The 20,242-nt window shown below is 40.8% G+C and overlaps 1 protein-coding gene across 1 annotated transcript in view; it reads left to right on the top strand.

The window, feature by feature from the left end:
- Positions 1-20,242, top strand: part of CNTNAP2 (contactin associated protein 2) — a 1,212,102-nt gene that overhangs the window by 718,479 nt on the left and 473,381 nt on the right. Inside the window, exon 13 of the mRNA XM_074985481.1 lies at positions 19,276-19,476. Within this exon, the coding sequence (XP_074841582.1) occupies positions 19,276-19,476 (201 nt within the window). The remainder of the gene's footprint in view (positions 1-19,275; positions 19,477-20,242) is intronic.

Raw genomic sequence — 20,242 nt, 5'->3', positions numbered from 1 at the left:
CAGCCAGGACCTTGTCCAGCTGGGACTTAAAAACCTTGAGGGATGGAGAATCCACCACCTCTCTAGGCAACACATTCCAGTGCTTCACCACCCGCCTGGTGAAGTAGTTTTTCCTCATATCTAACCTATACCTCTCCCTTTTCAACCTCAGACCATTACTCCTTGTTCTGCCATCTGACACCACTGAGGACAGTTTCTCACCCTCCTCTTTAGAGCTCCCCTTCAGTAAGTTGAAGGCTGCTATTAAATCACCTCTAAGTCTTCTCTTCTGTAAACTAAACAAGACCAAATCCCTCAGCCTATCCTCATAGGCCTTGTGCTCCAGACCCTTAATCATTTTTGTTGCCCTCCGCTGAACCTGCTCCAGCCAATCCACATCCTTTTTATACTGGGGGGCCCAAAACTGGACACAATAGTCAAGATGTGGCCTCACCAGTGCTGAATAGAGGGAAATAACTAGGAATAACTACTTCTCTAGATCTGCTCAAAATTGTCCTCCTAGTGCACCCTAGCATGCCATTAGCCTTCCTGGCTACAAGGCCACACTGTTTACTCATATCCAGCCTTTCATCCACCATAATCCCTAGGTCCCTCTCCATCATACTGCTGCTGAGCCAGTAGGTCCCTAGCCTGTAACAGTGCTTGGGATTCTTCCGCTCCAGGTGCAGGACTCTACACTTCTCCTTGTTGAACTGCATCGGATTTCTTTTGGCCCAGTCTCCCGATTTATCCAGGTCACTCTGGATTCTCTCTCTACCCTCCAATGTATCTACCTCTCCCCCTAGTTTTGTGTCACCCGCAAACTTGCTGAGGGTGCAATCCAGTCCCTCATCCAGGTTATTAATAAAGATGTTGAATAACACCAGCCGCAGAACCGAGCCTTGCGGCACTCCGCTTGAGACTGACTGCCATCCAGATGTTGAGCCATTGACCACTACCCATTGGGCCTGACCATCAAGCCAGCTTTCTATCCATCTTATAGTCCAAGGATCCAATCTGTATTTCCTTTACTTATGGACAAGAATAGGCAATAAACTCTTAGGGGAGGGGACTCTACCTTTCTGGGTGCTCATACAGCACCTAACCTAATGGGATGCTCAGTGGGGCTGACAGTCTCATCGGGCCCCTGGGCAAAGAGCTCTGTTTCTGTGGAAGGAGCAGGCCCTCAGCTGGAAGGGACAGGGCTGGAGTGAGGCAGACCACAGCACCAGAGTGTGCCATGCAAGCTGCGTCTACACGTGCACGCTACTTCGAAGTAGCGGCAGTAACTTCGAAATAGCGCCTGTCACGTCTACACGTGTTGGGCGCTATTTCGAAGTTGAAATCGACGTTAGGCGGCGAGACGTCGAAGTCGCTAACCCCATGAGGGGATGGGAATAGCGCCCTACTTCGACGTTCAACATCGAAGTAGGGACGTGTAGACGATCCGCGTCCCGCAACATCGAAATAGCGGGGTCCTCCATGGCGGCCATCAGCTGGGGGGTTGAGAGATACTCTCTCTCCAGCCCTTGCGGGGCTCTGTGGTCACCGTGGGCAGCAGCCCTTAGCCCAGGGCTTCTGGCTGCTGCTGCTGCAGCTGGGGGTCCGTGCTGCATATACAGGGTCTGCAACTAGTTGTTGGCTCTGTGTATCTTGCACTGTTTAATGAAAGTGTGTCTGGGAGGGGCCCTTTAAGGGAGCGACTTGCTGTTGAGTCCGCCCCGTGACCCTGTCTGCAGCTGTGCCTGGCTCCCTTATTTCGATGTGTGCTGCTTTGCCGTGTAGACGTTCCCTCGCTGTGCCTATTTCGATGTTGGGCTGAGCAATGTCGAAGTTGAACATCGACGTTGCCAGCCCTGGAGGACGTGTAGACGTTATTCATCGAAATAGCCTATTTCGATGTCGCAACATCGAAATAAGCTATTTCGAAGTTGGGTGCACGTGTAGACGTAGCCGCAGTGTTCTAGAAGTGATTTAAAGGGGCTGGGGCTCCAACCACCACCCCTGCTGCTGTAGCAATGGTGGCCACTTGGAGGTCCAGACTGTTTTGAATCTCCAGACTCTGAAGCAACTACCTCCTTTGCCACCCTCACCCACATCAGTGAGCCCAGGGACACTCAACCTAACTGGAACCCCAAGATGCTACTCTTAAATTAGCATGATGTTAAGTAAAGTACAGGAGCAGCTGCCATGCACTGAGACAGGAGCGTGCCTCTTTTCTGAAACACTGAGATATACATGAATTTGGAGTTAGAGAGCCCATATTCTGTAGAGAAACTGTGACTGTGTCCACACTACGAGATAAATTGGCATTTAAGGCAATTAGCTAGATATTACCATGTGACTGTCTTCACTGTAAATACCATTAGCTCAATTTAGGGAGCACTAATATTGACATTACAATATCATTGTTATCTGACGGATATAGAGTCAAGCTGAAATTCAAAAGTTCTACTAAAGGCCAGTGTGGAAGTGCCACATCTTAAAATCGAATTTGTCAGCCTCCAGAGGTGTCCCCTCTGTAACCCACAATGCCCCTCAGTGTTCCGCTCTGGCTGCTGCTCTCCAGGTAACAGGAGCACCATGAATTTCAAATGGGGACCAGGAAGCCTGTGGCTGTGAGGTCAAGTATGTATGAGAGTCTGAGAAATTACTTTTTCCTTTGCTATCAGTGCGGTGGGCACATCTACCCATTACAAATAGCCCCTGCAGGGAGTTCGTGGTTCTGTCTCTATACTTGTTATTTTTTTCTGTGCCGCATTGGCACCAGCTGCTGCTCCATGTGGCTGCGAAGCTGTCGTGGGGGGTCTTACTTGCAGAAGTTCTCAGTGATTTACATTTGTGCAGAAACTCCCCACCCTTCTCTGCAGGCATCATGAAACTGGGGTCTTTCCTGAACTCAGCCACATCACGTGGGTAGCCCCTGACCCAATAAAAGTATGTGCCTGATGTTTGGTGCTGACAATGCTGCCAGGCAGCACCATGTCCTGGGTGTGAAAGATTTTTGGGGGCTTGCTGCAACGGGGGCAAGTCTCCCCCGGTGGCTAAGATATTTAGGTGGGACTGCTTCAACTGGCCCCCCACCAAAAATATTTTCAGGGCCTTTATGTCTCCCCCCAGCAGCTAAAATATTCAGGCTTGCTGCCACTGCGGGGGATGTCTCTTCTGGCAGCTAAGATATTTGGTGGGGATTACTTCAGCTGGCCCTCCACCGAACCCCCCTTGCCTCTAGCAGTGAACCGTGAAGCTTGCTGCTGCCGGGGGAAAGTCTCCCCCTGTGGCTAAGGTATTTGCGGGGACTACATCAACTACTTCAATATTTCAACCACCTCATAAGCTGCAGACCACAGTCCCCCCTGCCAAAAATATTTTTGGGGGCTTGCTGCCCATTGCAGACACCTGCTGCTTTGATATTTCTGTTCTAAAATAACTTTCCTAATATTTCCTATTGTTCTTCATGCTTGAACCCCCGCCCTTCACCCCATGAACACGGGGTCAAGGGCTAGCTGAGATACCTGTTTCTGTTATAAGTCCAGTATATGAGATTTCACTTTCATCCTCCATGTAGCAATGTCTGTGTAGTGAAGAGGGAGACAAAAACCTTTTTTCCTAGACTTTTCTATACTCTTTCTTCTAACTTTGCACCCCTTCACGCAGGGAAGACTGGGTGGAGGGCCAGTTGAGAATGCAGTCTGTCCCTGTGTTATTTTCAGGGACTGAATTCAATCACGGGAGTGGGGACAATCAGTGGATGGCCAGTTGAGAACAGCCTGTGCACAGAAGCCTTATAGTGCACTGGAAAGCCAAATACCTTCCCCTCAGCAACTCCTTTTTTTTTTTTTTTCCAAATCTGTTTCTTCAAGCTTTTCAGGGTCCCTATGTTATCCCTGTGTTTTCAGGGATCGGATGCAATCAGGAAAGGGGGGGGGCAGTTGAGAATTCAGTTACAGAAGAAAGAGGTTTCTGTTAACTTTTCCCTCTGTGGATGCCTACTTTTCCTTCTTTTTAATGGGAAAAATGGGCATTTGCTTATCACAGGAGGGAATGAGGAAAACGCAATGTGGGAAGATGATGTGAAAGACCAGCAAGCATGCCCAGAATGCTACAGGGATGGGGGAACTGTGGGATAGGTTCCCACAATGCACTGCTGCAAAAGTCAATGTTTACCAGTTTTGTGTTGTGGCAATGTCAACTTTGTGAGAGCACATGAGGAGGTGAGAGTAGTCAAAATTGAACTTATAAATTCCAGATTTACAAAAATCAATATTAATAAATTTGACTTTATCTCATAATATAGACTCAGCCTGTTATTCAGGGGATACCAGAAAAATTGGTAATGCTAAGAGTTAGCCCAGAAGCAGGTCAGACTCATGCGCAAAGCAGTCCAGGGGGTAAGTCCTCTCCAGTCTAGCAAATGGCAGAATGAGCCATGAAACGTAGTATGAAAGCCCCTGAAGCTCTGAAATCTGAGAAACAAACTTTGCCTTCTGCTGCAAGCTGCACCAATAACTTTGCAACTGGTATGTGTATTTGGGTACTTTAGCAATTCTAACTCTCATCCTTTCTTTTATGAATAAATCTTTAGATTTTAAATTCCAAAGATTTTTGGAGTAAGGTCTCAGTTATGAATTGACCTGGGAATGTGGCTGGTTTTTTGTGATCAGAAGAACCTTTTTTGATTTGGCAAGATTGGTTTTAATAGCCTGTCATCTGTATAAGTTGTGGTACTAGTGGTGGCACAAAGAAACTGGTATATCTACGGAAATTGCTTGTATGACTTCTTGCTACTTAGTGTGGTGAATACAAGTGCTCATAGTGGAGAACCTCCAGTCTTGGGCTGTAAGTAACCCAGTCTTTAAGCCATTCACCCTGAATAGATACTCTCAGCAGTGCCCCCAGACCTATACTGTATTACATGTTTATAGTAAAATGTTTGTAAAATAGGGAAGATGTAGCATGATTACTGGAACTTGGAGTGGAAGGACCCAAGTCCCATGTAGTAAACAGGGAGCACCTGGAATAAAAAAAAAAAAAAGCAACACAAGGAACTAGGGTCAAAGCATCTCAGCCATGTGGATGGAGTAGGTTTTAATAAAGTTTTACTTGTACAGCTTACCCTGTGCTCAGCCACACATTTAATAATGAAATAAGTAGACATATGTATTCTCAAGGAGCCATTTTATAATGAATGACAACTACCACACTGGTAACAACGGTTTCTGGTACCCGTGCAGATTTAAGGGAAAAAATAAGGCTGTATACTTGCACTGGTCAACACTTCTAAATCATTTTATATGCACAGTGGCTGTGGCCCACACTTGGCCAAAACTTGGAAATGGCCATGCTAACAGCCAAATTGAAGAATACTAATGAGGTGCTGAATATTCAATTGACTATCCAGTGCCTCATTAGCATTTGCATGCTGCCGGCCGCAGTGCTTCGAAAGGAATAAGGGGATTTTGAAATGTGCGGGGTCCTTTTGAAAAAGGCCCCCGTGTAGCTGCGCCAAACTGTGCACGTTTGAAAGCCACACTTGTGAAGTGCTGCTGCTGGCAACATGAGAATGCTAATGAGGTGCTGAATATTCAGTTCAGCACCTCATTAGTATTCTTTGATTTGACCATTAGCATGGCCATTTCGAAGTTTTGGTCAAGTGTGACCACAGCCACTGCGTACATAAAATGATTTAGAAGTGTTGACCAGTGCAAGGATACAGCCTGATTTTGCTACATGCTACCTCTTCCCTATTGAACAAACATCAAGAGGAATAAGGAGATTTTGAAATGTGCGGGGTCCTTTCGAAAAGGACCCTCGTGTAGCCGTGCCGAGCCACGTGCATTCGAAAGCAGCGCTTTCGAAACAACACGGCCAGCAGCATGTGACTGCTAATGAGATGCTGAATATTCAGTTCAGTGCCTCATTAGTATTCTTTGATTTGGCCATTAGCATGGCCATTTCAAAGTTTAGGCTAAGTGTGGCCACAGCCTTTAAGCTGTAACAGATTTCCTGACCCTGGAATTACAGGAGGTTAGGCTTAGTGTTCTTGCTTAGACCAAGCTCTGTGCCCTGTCTCTGGCACTGCGCTTGGGCTTTGAACACTCAGAACTGAAGACAAGGAAGAGCAGTATGCCAAGGCGCAACATGGAGAATCCTCATTAAAAGCCAAGAAGGTGGAGTCCAATTAGACTAAACGTTAGAAAAGCCTGAGACACAGATACTATCATATATACTAGAGTGGAACCACTGACCAATGGAAATAAATTTAGAATGCTACTGAAGTACTGTGATGTCTTGAGAACTTTCCTTTTACGGTAAAATGTTGGCACTTTCTGATTTAATAGTACTTCCTAGAGGCACAAGTGAGGATTATCCATCATTAATCAATGTCTGCATTCTTCACTCCTTGACTTTAGAATAATGACAGATGCTTCTGGCAAAGAATGTTCGGATTCACTGGAGCTATTTATTTATTTTTCAAATTTAGTTGCAAATGTGTCTCAGGGTACCCAGGCAAAAATCTCATCTCCACAGAGCATATAGGAAAAACTTATATGTAGTCTGTAGTATATTTTGTATGCATTAGTGCTATATTTTTCACTCTTCTCACAATAGACAAGTGTATAAATATATGAGACAGAAAACTGGAACAAAGCCTGAACCTACTAATACCAAATTCTGCTCTGTTACATCAGGCTCGCTCTTTAAAGTCAGTGCAATAAACCATTAGAGAGAGAGACAGAGACTGATTAATTGATTGATTTGTGGTGCATAAAGAATGTACATAATTTGGTGTATAGACCCATACCCGTTGTCTGTTCAGTTGCCTGAACTCTAATACAGAGCCCTCCATTTGCAAATAAACAGATTTGCATGAGGTATTTGCTCTTCATAAAAAACAAAACGAAAGAAGTTGACATTAATAAGAATAAGAATAATGTAACAATACTTAAAATATCATATCTTTCTACAACCATTGTGCAATGTTGTGTTCAATTTTTCTTACCCATAAATCTTTAGAAAGGCCATAATCCACTCCTCACACAACCTCATAGATAACCCCCTTGAAACTCTGACAGATTTGGGGGTTGTAGAAAACTGGCATTTAAATTGTCCACTATGGCCTGATTGTAGCAAACACACATCTTTTATAAGTTCAGTCCAGATTCATGATTGTCAGAGGCAATAATCACTTCCTGAAAGGTACTTTGTTCTCCATATTGATACAGTAATTAGCACAGAACTTATCAGACATGGCTGTTACTTTTTTTCACTTGCACAATCGAGTATGAATATAATGAAGAGACGGCTGTTCCAGTTTGATGCTGTAGGGAGGCCATTCAATGCCTCTTCAAGTGACTGACACTTATGCTAGCAATCCTAAGGCTTCCATAAATCAAGCAGAACTGCAACTTAGCACTAGTAAGCAGCTGCTAAACTGACAAGAACCTCATTCCTTAATCCTACTTCACACTCACATATATACCTGTGCTGTGCTTTAATGCCTTTCTTCTTGCAGAAAACATGGTAAGGCAATTTAGAAATAATAGACTTATGAGAGCTCTGGAAACAACTTTCCAGAGAGTGAGCAGTCAGCAAAGCTGGAGACTGCTATCAAGAGTGCTTTTGGCAGTAAATTTCTCTAATACTATGTGTAGGGTGTGAGAAGAGTTTGTAACGGTCTCATGAGAGCAGATCAACCCCTCTGTGAATCCTTAGGAGAATTTAAACAGACCAGTCTGTGCAAGGTGAAAAGCTGCAAAATAACTGCCATGAGAACAGCTGCAGAGCAAGCCGCGCTTGCCAAAATTTCAAGGCTACGCTGGCAGTAGGCCACAAAAAATAGTGATAAGGAATGCATAGGCAATTTTAGGCAATCTTATGTTAATAAGCTCAGCTTTATTAGCTAGTGTTAGAAGGCCTGTTACTGAGCCTCTCTCCTCTAGCGAAGCTCTGGCGCGTCAGGTCTTCCCCCACAGGTGACTGCGGCATCTCCGTGGCTCCCGCCGCGGGTGTCACGCGCTTTCAATAAACCAAAGATAGCACTCGCCTTCTGGGTGCAGCCTCATCTCTGGGGAACCCGAGCCTGGTTGGCTACACTATGTCATATTGGCATTCCAAGAGCTTCCCTCCTGGATGACACTCTGGTTGTCTTCTTAGCCTACGTGCCAGTGCATCTTTTCCCATCCTTTATGGAGCCTATAATTTATTTCTTCTGCAATTATCATCTGAAAGAGGCTAACATATGACACGGGCCCTAGTGTTATGCATGGTAAATGTGTGCTAATGAAAGAAAACATAATTTTTAATTATGAGTCTACTCTTTGTTTTCATATAGCCACAGATCCTATCTTGTTTTCCTGCAGAGCCCTATTTTTTCAGCTTTGTTGAACTTTCCTTTATCACTTTTTGGTAGAGAAATTCATCTCTTATTCTTTCTCTTCCTTATGCTGGTGTTATTGCTTCCAATTGGAAGATGAGAGGGAAGGGAATAGGAATTCACCCCAAGTTTCAGGTCATTAGCTGAAAATGAGAACTTCTCCTTCTAGTTCAAAAATTCTCACTGTTTTTGAAAGGAAAATAACTGTGGTCCAGACTTCCACAAACATCTGGAGATTCAGCATGATCAGAGACAAAATACTAATTCATCTTCTCTCTGACAGGTATATTATTTAAAAACTTATCACTGGATTCTAACCAAATACCAAGCACAAAATCCCAGAAGGTGATTTCTATAAAACCTTTATTACTGTATACAAAACCAACAACCACTGTTATGCACACCCGAGACTTGTTTTTTCCCAGTAGCTCACAAAAATTAGCTCTGAAGTCAGTACTATGGAAACTGGGGAAGAATAAGAAAAAGAAAAGGGTAAAATCAGCTATGCAAATTATATTTATTTAAAAAGTGGTGAGATAAAATGTTATTACAGAAATATTTTTCTTTACGCACACTGAGCAAACATATGTTCAATCTTACGCAAAGACCTTAACTTTGAGAATAATTTAATAATGGAAAATGCAATCAACAGAACTCTAAGGTGCAGACCCATTGGTACATAATATATAAAAAAATGTATTTCTCCCCGGTTCACCCTACCCTCTGATTATTTATTAATCTTGACCTAGAAGTTCCACGTCCAGTTTTTTTGGACTACTTTTTAAGAAAAGTAAAATATGCTATTTATTTCTCACCTGATTTTGTTCCTCAGATGAGCAGTGACAAAATATTTTCAAAATATTAACTTATCTTTATTTATTTATTCTTTGTGATCACAAAAATTGGCTACAATTGTTTGTCAATATTCTCCATTATTTTAGCATGGATCTGATCCTATGTCCCTTGTCTTAACTGACATAGTATTAGGATTTAAATGACCAAGCTGAGACAATTTTTCAATGTAGCGTAGAATACTAAAGAGTAGCTTACAGTTACCACACACACATGACAAATATTTCCTGTTTTGTGTTGGACAAGGTTCATACCACCAGAAATTTAACTGTTTTCCATTGAATTTCACATGAGTGCTTTCATGCAGAAAAAAAATGAACCTTGAATTTTTGATGTAACAAATGGTTACAGTAGGGTCTCAGGATTCACGAACTTAATGTTCACGACTCCAATTATTTGTGAGCAGCCAAGCAGCCACTTCTCCCGGGGCCCTGGGCAGGAGCACCGGCAGCCACCACTTCCCCTGGAGCTCCAGGCAGGAATGCCAGCAGACTCTGCTTCCCGCAGAGCCCCAGGCACTGCCATATTCACGAAAAATCAACATTTGTGAGGGTTCCGAACATAAAACATTGCAATTTAAGCAGTGCTCTGTTTAACACTATAAAATACTTATATTTAACAGAAACCATGTCAAATTTTAGATTTTTGAATAACTGTGTCACTTTGATGAAATTGCAACAGCATATGAAAATATTAGTTTTCATTTTTGGATTATATTGCCAGTGTTCCACACAGAACCCATGCAGAACAATATTTTTATGTATTTTAATTCTATGTCTGGGCTCTCTATTGCCACACTTACTGTCATTACTGCTACATTTCTGGCAGTTACTGTTTTTATTCATTTCTTTTTTGTAAATATCAATTGTTGCCTGTCATTCAGAGCTGAGAAGCTAGCAGTAGAAAATGTTTTATTCAGATACACAAGATCTGCCAAGTTAAAATAAGAGCTGTGTGGCGTCCAAGAGTAATGACTTGTTCCATGGCCATACTGGAGCAGAGAGTCATGGATGCCTGGGTTCCTCAGGTTTTGAGAAAGTCCATAAGCTCACACACATGCACATGTATAAATATGATATTTGCCTTTTTTCCGTGAATGGGCCGTTTGGTACAATTTGCCACAACAAACTATTCACCTGAAACCAAACAAATGAAAGGCCATCATATGTACCCTTCCTTTAATGTTATATTCTAATTTACAGACTTGTAATTGCAGTCTGTTACACGTTCCACTTTTCTGTTAATGTTCTTACATGCCTTGCTTGAAACCATAGATGTCCAAGAGTTTAGTGCATTATATCAGAATCTTTTAAGCTGTGCACTGCTGGTGAGCTCTGAGTGAAATTATGACCACTATGACGTATTTTTAAATTCACCATCTTCATCTGAAAGATTAGGGGGAAAAAATCTGCATCAAGTCCTACAGCAAATACATCAAACTTCTTATTTCATGGACATCTCTATGGTACCTAAGCATGTCTTCATTCCCTTAAGTATTCTGGCAAAAATCAGTCTGCATTCTCTGTTAACGTCTTCTCGCTTTGAAGGGGCACTACTGCTGAATTCTCAGCAAACTGACAATATGTTAATGTTTTATCTTATTAATTATGTTTTATACTAGACACTTTATAAAAGTATTGAGTGTGTTATTCATATAGGTGATGATTCAGCAAATAACCTGCTTAGCTTTAAGCAGATGACTTCAAATGGGATGACTCTCATCTTTACAAAAATGTTTGCATTCTTTACTGAATTGCGTTAACATTTAGGGAGCCTTCCCTTCTGCAGACTCTTATTGAACTTCATAAAATTGAATGGATTTTTTCTTACAAAAATTACTTGGAGTCACAAATCCCTGTGTATTAGGCCCATATTTCCAGTTTCTCTCTCTTCTTTCCGGATGTGCTGTATGGGAGGAGGAACCCAAGGCAGCTTGGGAGCTGTAGTTCCTTGTCCACCTCCTTCCTAAACAGCAGGATCTGGGGCAGGGAAAGAACTACATTTCCCAGTTTGTCTTTGGTTTCTAGCAACAGGAAAGGAAGGGGGACCAATATTTTGAATATTGTTTTTCACTTAGCATATTACAGCAAGATCCTAGAAAGTAATTTTTATAAAACCTTCTGTATTACTGTATACATTCTTTGTATGTTATAACAAAATAATTTTACCAGTTTTCACTCAAATTTTTCATTAACTTCTCTTATGCATATTTATCACACAATTATTTTGAACTCCTTTATGTTTAAAAAATAAAGTGTGATGACATTTACAAGTCCTTCCCCACACAGAAATTCCTGAATTTGGGCCTGCATATTCACCACTAGTTATCACATGTTCATCCAAAATTAGGTAGTTAGGGTTGCAAATACCCAGACTTCTGCCTGACATGCAATTTTTCACACCAATTTTCTGAGTCTCTGTTGTTCCTGAAAATGAGGGGCTGCTGTCTTGAAAATGTAGTTCTAAAATATAATCCTAAAAGCCTCTGTTTCTGTATTTTCACCCCTTAAAAAATCCATTTACTCTGCTACAAAAATCAGAGAACCCTGTTTTAGAATCTAGAATTTATGGGCAATGCCCAGTGCTCCAGTTCCTCAGAGAACGTGAGAAGAATTAACTAGGTCTGAGGGAAAGGCCTGGGGAGCCCTGTTCTGGGAAGAGTGACTGAAAGGTAGCAGCAGGTAGAAAGGGGGAAATCCATGTGCTAAAGGGGTGGTGATAAGAGACAGAGAAAGGCCCAAGCACTTAGAAATAGCAATTCTGAGTCTGCAGGAGTTGATCTAGTTTCTTCATTTTAGTGAGGATGGCAGGTAATTTCTATTCTCATTAACCGTTCACTTCAGGGTCAGGCTAATACACTTAAAACAGGAAGAATTCCTTTTTGAGATGGAGCCCTTCTATATATATTCTTAAAATTACTACAGTATTTTACAGCAATATTCCACAATCTGCATTAGCATTATTGTAGAATTCATTGCTTTGGACTATTACCAAATAATGCTGTAATGCTGTTTATAAAGGATGAAGATGCAAAAGAAAACAGAGTAGTTTAATTTCTTTTGAGCATGTATGCATCGTTATGTGCTAAGACAAGATGGAAATCAAATTCGTAGGAACAATGCATATTGTTTTATGCAGTCAGAAGGTGGAGGATTTCCCAGAATGCTGTCCCAAAAATGTAAATTCAGTTGCCAGGTTCACGTCTATTGAACTGTAGAAACTGCCTGGTCTTGCCGTATTCCAGTCACTGTGCTAAAACAACTGCACAGCTAAATTTTTATACACTTTGTTCTTGACTTTAACATTCTGTAATGTACACAGAATGCAATTGCCATCTGTTAGACTAGGCACTTATATGATCCAAGTCCTCCGCCATGTGACTTCATTATTTGCAAGATAGCATCATATAGGAATTTTTGCTTTCTTTCAATGCACTAGTATGGGGACATTTTCTTCCTTGGATCTCAATGCTGATTTAAGCCATTTGCCTCTGGGCACCATTTTTCAGCGTGGCATTGTTGCATTGCTTTCAGATGCATGAGTGATCCTTATTCTGTTTCTCAAGACACTCTTGACATTAGCTTTCGATATGTAGCCATATCAAGTGTTTTGAAATAGACTTCAGTGATCCAGATAAGACCCTCTTTGTCTACCATTTCAATACTATCTTGAAAAGATTCGAACAAGTTACCAAGGCATAACCTTTTCATTTCAGTATTTTTCCTCTATACTGGTAATGATATCTGATAAGCTTGTCCAATAACTTATCCACTATACCTCTCTTGAAAGTTTGCTTCATATACTCTATGTATCATTTTAATACATTGCATTGGAATACTTTACATTGGAAAGGTGTTGGGCCTGCATGTTGCATACAGCACTAGTATGTTCGCCAAGTAGTTAATGTCTATAATATTACATTAAGAAGAGGAAAAACACAGTTACATACATAAAGAAAGCTTACATCATTACAAGTATCAAGTATAAGAAACTTTAAAACAAAATTGCTAATTAAGTTGATATTTAAATGGGGAAATGTGTTACCATTTAGGCAAAGAACTCATGAAAACAAAGCAGAGGGGGAAGAAGAAAAAAAATTACTTCTCTTATAATCAAAATGAGCCCAGTTCTCCTTTCATGGAAATGGCTGGATTTTTATTCAAGTAGGATTAGACCATGAGTAGGCCTTCTCCAGACTCTTCCTTTCATGAACATTAGGCTTTCTAGCATCTAAAATCTGTTTGGTTTCATTGAAGTCACAAAAATATAGTAAAGTTATAAGAAAGTGAAATAGTTGGACAAATTGTTCTTGAAGTTTTCTGTCATAGTAACTTAACTCTATTATCACAAATTCACTCATTATGCATACAGTGGGGCAAATCAATTGAAAGTCACATTAATATTTAATGATCTCATTTGAACGACTTGTTTAGAAAAACTTAAAACCAACTGTACTTCTCCTTTGTAAGTACAATGGATCTGAGTGGGGGTGGGCTGTTATTGAAGTGAATTGAAAGCAGCCTTTTAATATGGGTTTAATTCTGCTGTTGTGGGGAGGAACTTCCAGTGTGCAAGACTCTCTATTTTACTGTAGAGCATTTTGCTGTCACTTTATTATTTCCTGTAGTGGAAAATAGATAGTCAATAATAATAGATGGTCAGTTCCATAAAGCGGTAGGCTGTGGTCACACTTGGCCAAAATTTCGAAATGGCCATTCTAATGGCCAAACAGAAGAATACTAATGAGGCACTGAAATGATATTCAGCACCTCATTAGCATGCCGCCAGCCACAGCACTTCAGCTGATAGGACTCCTGTGTAGCCAACCCATGCACGAACGAAAAGGACCCCTGTGTAGCCAAGCCACACACGAGTAAAATGCAGCATTTTTCATTTCACATGTCAGCGCCTCATTAGTATTCTTCAATTAACTTACACAATTAACTCAAAAATTAATCATGATTAAAATTAATTGCAATTAATTGCAGCTTTAATCTAACTGTTAAACAATTGAAAATTAAATATTTGGTTATTTTCCGACATTCTCAACACATTGCACAAAGTATACAGTACTTTATATTATATACATTATTATCACAAATGTTTACATATAAAAATGATAAAACGGGCTATGTCTACAGGGTGTGCTGCTGCTGGCAGGGTCATGCAAATGAGGACACTAAACAATGCAAATGAAGTGCTCATTTACAAATCACACACCTCATTTGCAAATTCTCACATGATCATTGTCCCAGGAGAGGCTTCTCTCACCACTAAACAAGCCACGTAGATGGTGTTCTGTCGACCAAAACACCTCTTGTTGACAGCCTGACAAAAACGAGGGATAAGGGGCTGTCGACAAGAGGAGTTTTGGTTGGCAGAACCCTGCTTACCTGGCTTGTTTTGTGGCAACAGAAGCCTCTGCCAGGATAGCAATCATGTGAGTATGCAAATGAGGCACACTACTTGTAAATGAGCACCTCATTTGCATTGTTGAGTGCCCTCATTTGTATGGCCCTCCTGGCAGCAGCAGACCATGTAGACGTAACCATAGTGTTTTTCATTTCACCTCATAAAATACAGTAGTGTGATCTCTTTATCATGCAAGTATGACTTACAAATGTAGATAACTGCACTCAAAAACAAAAACAATGTAGAACTTTAGACCCTGCAACTCCGCTCAGTCCTACTGCTTGTTCAGCCAAGTAAATTGTAATCATACCATCACCAGCCATTACAAAAACTAGGAAATTCAGAGAGAAGTTTAACTTCAAGAAATTGAGACATGATAAAATATAGAAATGCAATTTGCCATTGCTTTGCCAGGTATCAAAAAAGGGGATGAAAGACACATTAAGATGGTTTCTTTTAAAACATAAATTTAACATAAATTAAGAACATAAATGCTGAAATCCCCTTCATTATCATCATGTTTTTAATTAATTTCTGTATCTTAATATGTTTGGATTTCTTTTAAGTGTAACCTTATGTCTAAATTTCTTGGTGATATAATGCTTGTGTTTGGGACAATTATAACATGTCTATAATTCATTTTTTAATGTTTACTTGGATAGGGAATTTCAGCAGTATCTTTAATTTTAAACATATTTGTTTGGAATAATAAAATAAAGGTCATTCTAACTGAGAGCATTTATAAATGAACAAAAACACCAGTATCTGCTAAACAGAGAAAAGGATATACATTAATTTTTGATTGTTACAGCAATCATTTGCATGTATGGCCAGGTCAGGCAATAAGACAGAAGCAGTTCACCAGGGTTAGCTCCTTGTGGGCTGCCACCACAATATTTAATTACACCTCTGCAGGTATGGGTGCTTGCCTGTTGGCTGCCGATTGCCATTCCCTGTCAATGGGAGCTGCAGGAAATGGCATAAAGTGGGCCACCGCTTCTCACAGTTCCCATTGCTTGGGAATGGCAAACTGTGCCCAATGGATGGTGCAAGTGTCTGCACAGGTACAGCTAAATAGAGTGCCAGCACATGCCAGGGGCTAACCATATCAAACTGTATTTGCCCACCCCTGGTATGTGGCTATGTAAGCTCTAATTATTTTAGTAAATGAAATAAATACTTGAAGCATTTGCAGCTGGTGTGATCGATGACTATTTTTTTTTAAATCAATTGTCAGGTGTTACAGAAACACTAACTATTAATGTAATAATTATAATAGCTAGAAATACATAATCTAGTTACTTTTCATGAGAATGGGATTTCATTTTGTCCCATTTCATTTTTGGCTCACAAGTACATCCTAGCAGTAAATGTGGAATAGTCTTTGCTTCACCTCTTCTTCATTTACATATGCTAATTGTGGGGCCAAAGTCTGGTCCTTGTTATACCCGAGTAACTGTGTCAATGTTCTATAATGTAGACTATAATGAGTTACTCTTAATATACAGATGCTTGAGAGAAGAATTTGGTTCTCTGCAAAGGAATTAGAATTTATTGGGAGGGAATAAACTTTGTGATCTTGAGCAAAGTTTGAAATGACAGTTACTGCTAGTTAATGGGGAATTTAACATTTTACACTACATGTGCTGGTAGGGCATTTACTATCTCAAAATGTTAGCAAAGCACTGAATACATAGCCCTTTGTGGCTGAAGTCAGATATTCCTATCAGTGAGAATTCACTACAGCTCTTTCTCTGATGTGGTCTAGCACAAAAGGAAAATAGGATCCTTAAATACCCATTGTTGTGGAATGCCTATATTTCTGGGTAGGAAATAGCTACAAGTTTCCATAATGTAAGAAAAAAGTCTGTCTTAGTATTCTGGAAGTAAATTAATGCAATATTCAGAAATTGCTTCCATAGTTTCTGTACAAGAGTCATATTGTATTTGATATACACTACAGATATGAATAAGGCAATCATTGTCTTACATCACCTGAATCTCATTTGGTTAGCTGCTTGTGCTCCCTGTGGAGCATCCATTTGCTGTACTTAACTATGTTCTTGATCATTGGATTAGAGCTGGTTATACCATCTCAGTTACACACATACACACACATACATATAGCTTCATATGATGCCACATAATCCAAAACAGCTGGATATGATGTAGCGATTGCATATGTGACTGTTAGCTGTGTTACAGTGGAGCTGATTGATTAGGGCAACCCAAATACAGGACAGAGAAATGTGAGTGGGAGGGTTGGCTCCTCCTGGCTCCAACAAGCTCTGGAGAGCCTGGAAGGAGGCAGCAGCCTCCAGCACTCCCCAGGAGCTCTGGCTAGCAGCAGCCTCCAGCATTGCCTGGGAGCCTGGGAAAGCGGCAGCTGCTCACTCTCTCCCTCTTCCCTGAGGTTTGGGGAAGTGAATCCTGCCAGCAGCTGTGCCTGTGCAGCTGCTGGTGGAAAAGGTCAGTGGGGGGAGGGCCCAAATATGTGACAATTAGTCTCATAAAAAATAAGTAGGGACACTTTTTTGACGTCCCAAATACAGGACCATCCCACCCAATATGGGACATATGGTCACCTTACGATTGATAACAAAACCCATTGATATCAATAACAGCCTGTCTATGGACTTTAGGAGGTTTTAGAGCAGGTCCTAACTGATCAAAGTATTTGCAGGTTGTTCAGGTAATCTGTAAATAACATGGGGATAAATGTTCAGCTTCACATTTTGGATCTAGCTACATGAATGCCATTAACAGAGATGGGAGTTTGCATAGATGAATCACAAGCATATTTGCATAGGCTATATATTTAATATATTCTGTTTAATGGATCTGTTAAGTGAATAAAGTATTCATGGAGAATGGCAGATGACTTCCCTGAAGACTAAAGTCATGTATTTATGCAGAGAACAGGCTCAGCATAGGCAGCAGCAGTGTAAATTTGTACTTGAATCTATGAGATAAGGACTATCTGTGCTCTACAGCTCTGTTTCTCAGGCACACACACACAAAAAAATAGTCTAACTGTCTAGCTTGTATGCCCAGGGTGCAGAGGTTTCTTGGGGACCAGTCCAAGAGTCAGGAGTGATCTGTCACAGCATCTAGCAACTGCCTCAAACCACAGCACTCTCCGTTCGAAATGCAAGACACATTTCTTTGACTTGACCTGCAATAACAATAGTGCATAGCACAGCAAAGGGAAAATAAACAGAAAAAATATAACATGAGATCAATTTTTCCTTGAGGGTAAAAACTAAACTACTCATGACAAGTTACATCTCTTAATGCACTTTTGAAAAGCGCTCATGCTGCGGTTCTGAATAGCGTATAAATACCCAAATGGAACAGAATATTTTTGCCTTTCATTTCTCCTCGACCCTGACCTAGAGGAATCACCTCTAGCAATAGTAGATTAATCTGCTTGTCTATTTTAGTCCTTGCTGGCTGTGCTTAGATTGACAGGTCCACTAATAAATGTCAACTGTGATAGTGTTTTTTGATGTTGGTATCTGCCCGATTGGGACTTGACTGAAACAACCAATTCATCTTACCTAAGTCGCAGAATAGCTGTTGAATAGTAAAACAGTTACACTAGAGGTGTTGAAACCTCCATGATTTTTGGTCACAGAGCTTTGTACAAACTTTTTTTTTGAGGACTTTTAAATTTACCTTTCAATGCATCGAATGTCCCACTGAGAGAAGGGAAACAGGAGCACATTACACCTGTTCTATACTACTCATTGCATTATGTAAATCTAATATTTCTTGTCCTTTTAATTTTATTTCTAAGCTAAACACCTGCTATGAAGGGCTATTGATAGCTGATGTAAACCTTCTGAAGCAGGTTGTTTCGCTTTTAAGCTTATCTCCCCACTATGATTTCTTCTAGCACTTACCAAAAGCAGATGTCGTAAAAATACTATCTCAAGTGATTTGATATTCACCTAACTAGCGGTGGTTAGTAGTCTATAGAATTTGTGATCTGTACGTACATGGACTAATAATCTTGTTTAGCTGCAACCTATGTTGCTGTGTTTCTCTGCAAAACATAATGCAAAGATCAGAGTTTCTTTTGTTTCCCCCCTTGGCCATTTCCTCACTGAAGTTGTGACTATAACAAACTTGACTCCTGTATTATAATATATTATACTGTTGTCATGTCAAACATTATTGTCTTAGTATCAAAGGTAGCCTGGAATATAAAATAAACCCAACTAAACTTGGTGCTTTCCTTGCACTAAGGATCCCTAGGTCTCTGTATCCAGTTCTGATCAAAACCACTCTTTATTTGTTACCCAGAGTGTCAGTCACTCAGGACAGTCTCTGCCCACAAGTAAACATGCCACTCTTACAAAGCACCTAGCAGAGCAACTACCAGGAACAAGGAAACCAACTAAGGGTTACAGCATTTAGTGCATTCAGGGTGTCCCATATTGTTGATCAATTTCAAGTAAAATAATACCTTGTGAATCTATCCGTGTGCCCCACTTGTTCTCTCCCACCTTTCAATTGTGCACACAGTCACGCACCCGTTGAGAGACCGATCTACTATGTCAACATTATTTGTCAAATCTATCAATATTTTAACTCCTTTCTAACTTCTTTCCTTCATTAATTCTTTCATTATTTTCCTCTTTTTCTTCCAGAGGATAAAGTGTGGTCAACTGTGTATCATGATCTGCAGATGCAGACTCCAGTGGTAGGCAATGGCCCGGAAAAGTACTCTGTATTACAGCTCAATTACAGTGCCACCATGGATCAGATCTCTGCCATCACCAGCAGCGCTGAATACTGTGAGCAGTACATCTCCTACTCCTGCAAGATGTCAAGACTGCTGAACACCCCAGGTAGGCTGCGAGTGAAAATGTTATTTAATTACCATCTCTGCTGGAGTTCAAAATTATCTGAACAATTCAACAGGTGCAATATGGAGGTAACCAGTTCAGGCTGTTAACTTATTTAACTCTTCTTCTGGCCGCCATGCAAGTTTACAGAGAGGCGGACGAATATGTGCGTGATTTTTGTCCTAAGAGATTTAGCCTATGGTTTTGCTCGTTACTGAAACCAGGTTCTGTAATGAGAATTCTGCTGATTCTGTGTTTCCAAGAAGGGAAACCAGTCATGGAACGAGATGGCTTTTGATTGAGGGATTTCTCAGTATAGGCAATAAGTAAATTACTTGAGGCTACATCCTGCAGCCTAGATTGAGGCATAACTCAGTGTGACTTTCACATGAATAAGGGATGAAAGATCTGGTCCATTGGATTCTTCAGTTAACCTTGGCTTTAGCTAAAGCTGCAATGTTATGTGCAACCTGCCACCTTGCAAATAGTGGGAAAGGGAGCTACTCAAAAGCATGTACCAAGGCAGCCATATATCTCTATTAATATGATGGCCTGCCACTAGGTTATCCTTTAGCTCTATAACTTGTTGGTTAGAGTATCATGCTGGTATGTAAACATTAGTTTTTAACAAGCCGTATCTAAAATTATCCCTGATGCAAGCAGAAATATTAGTTGTTGCAGCAACTTTTCTACAGTAACAGTAAAATGACAGAAAGAAGGCACATTTTAGGAACCTCCCCATCACCCACACCCCCACTTGCCATTTTGA

This window comes from Carettochelys insculpta, chromosome 2, assembly GCF_033958435.1.
Source record: "Carettochelys insculpta isolate YL-2023 chromosome 2, ASM3395843v1, whole genome shotgun sequence".
Classification (NCBI taxonomy): Eukaryota; Metazoa; Chordata; order Testudines; family Carettochelyidae; genus Carettochelys; species Carettochelys insculpta.
The sequence above is the reverse complement of the archived record's forward strand: the minus strand, read 5'-3'. Positions and strand labels throughout refer to the sequence as shown.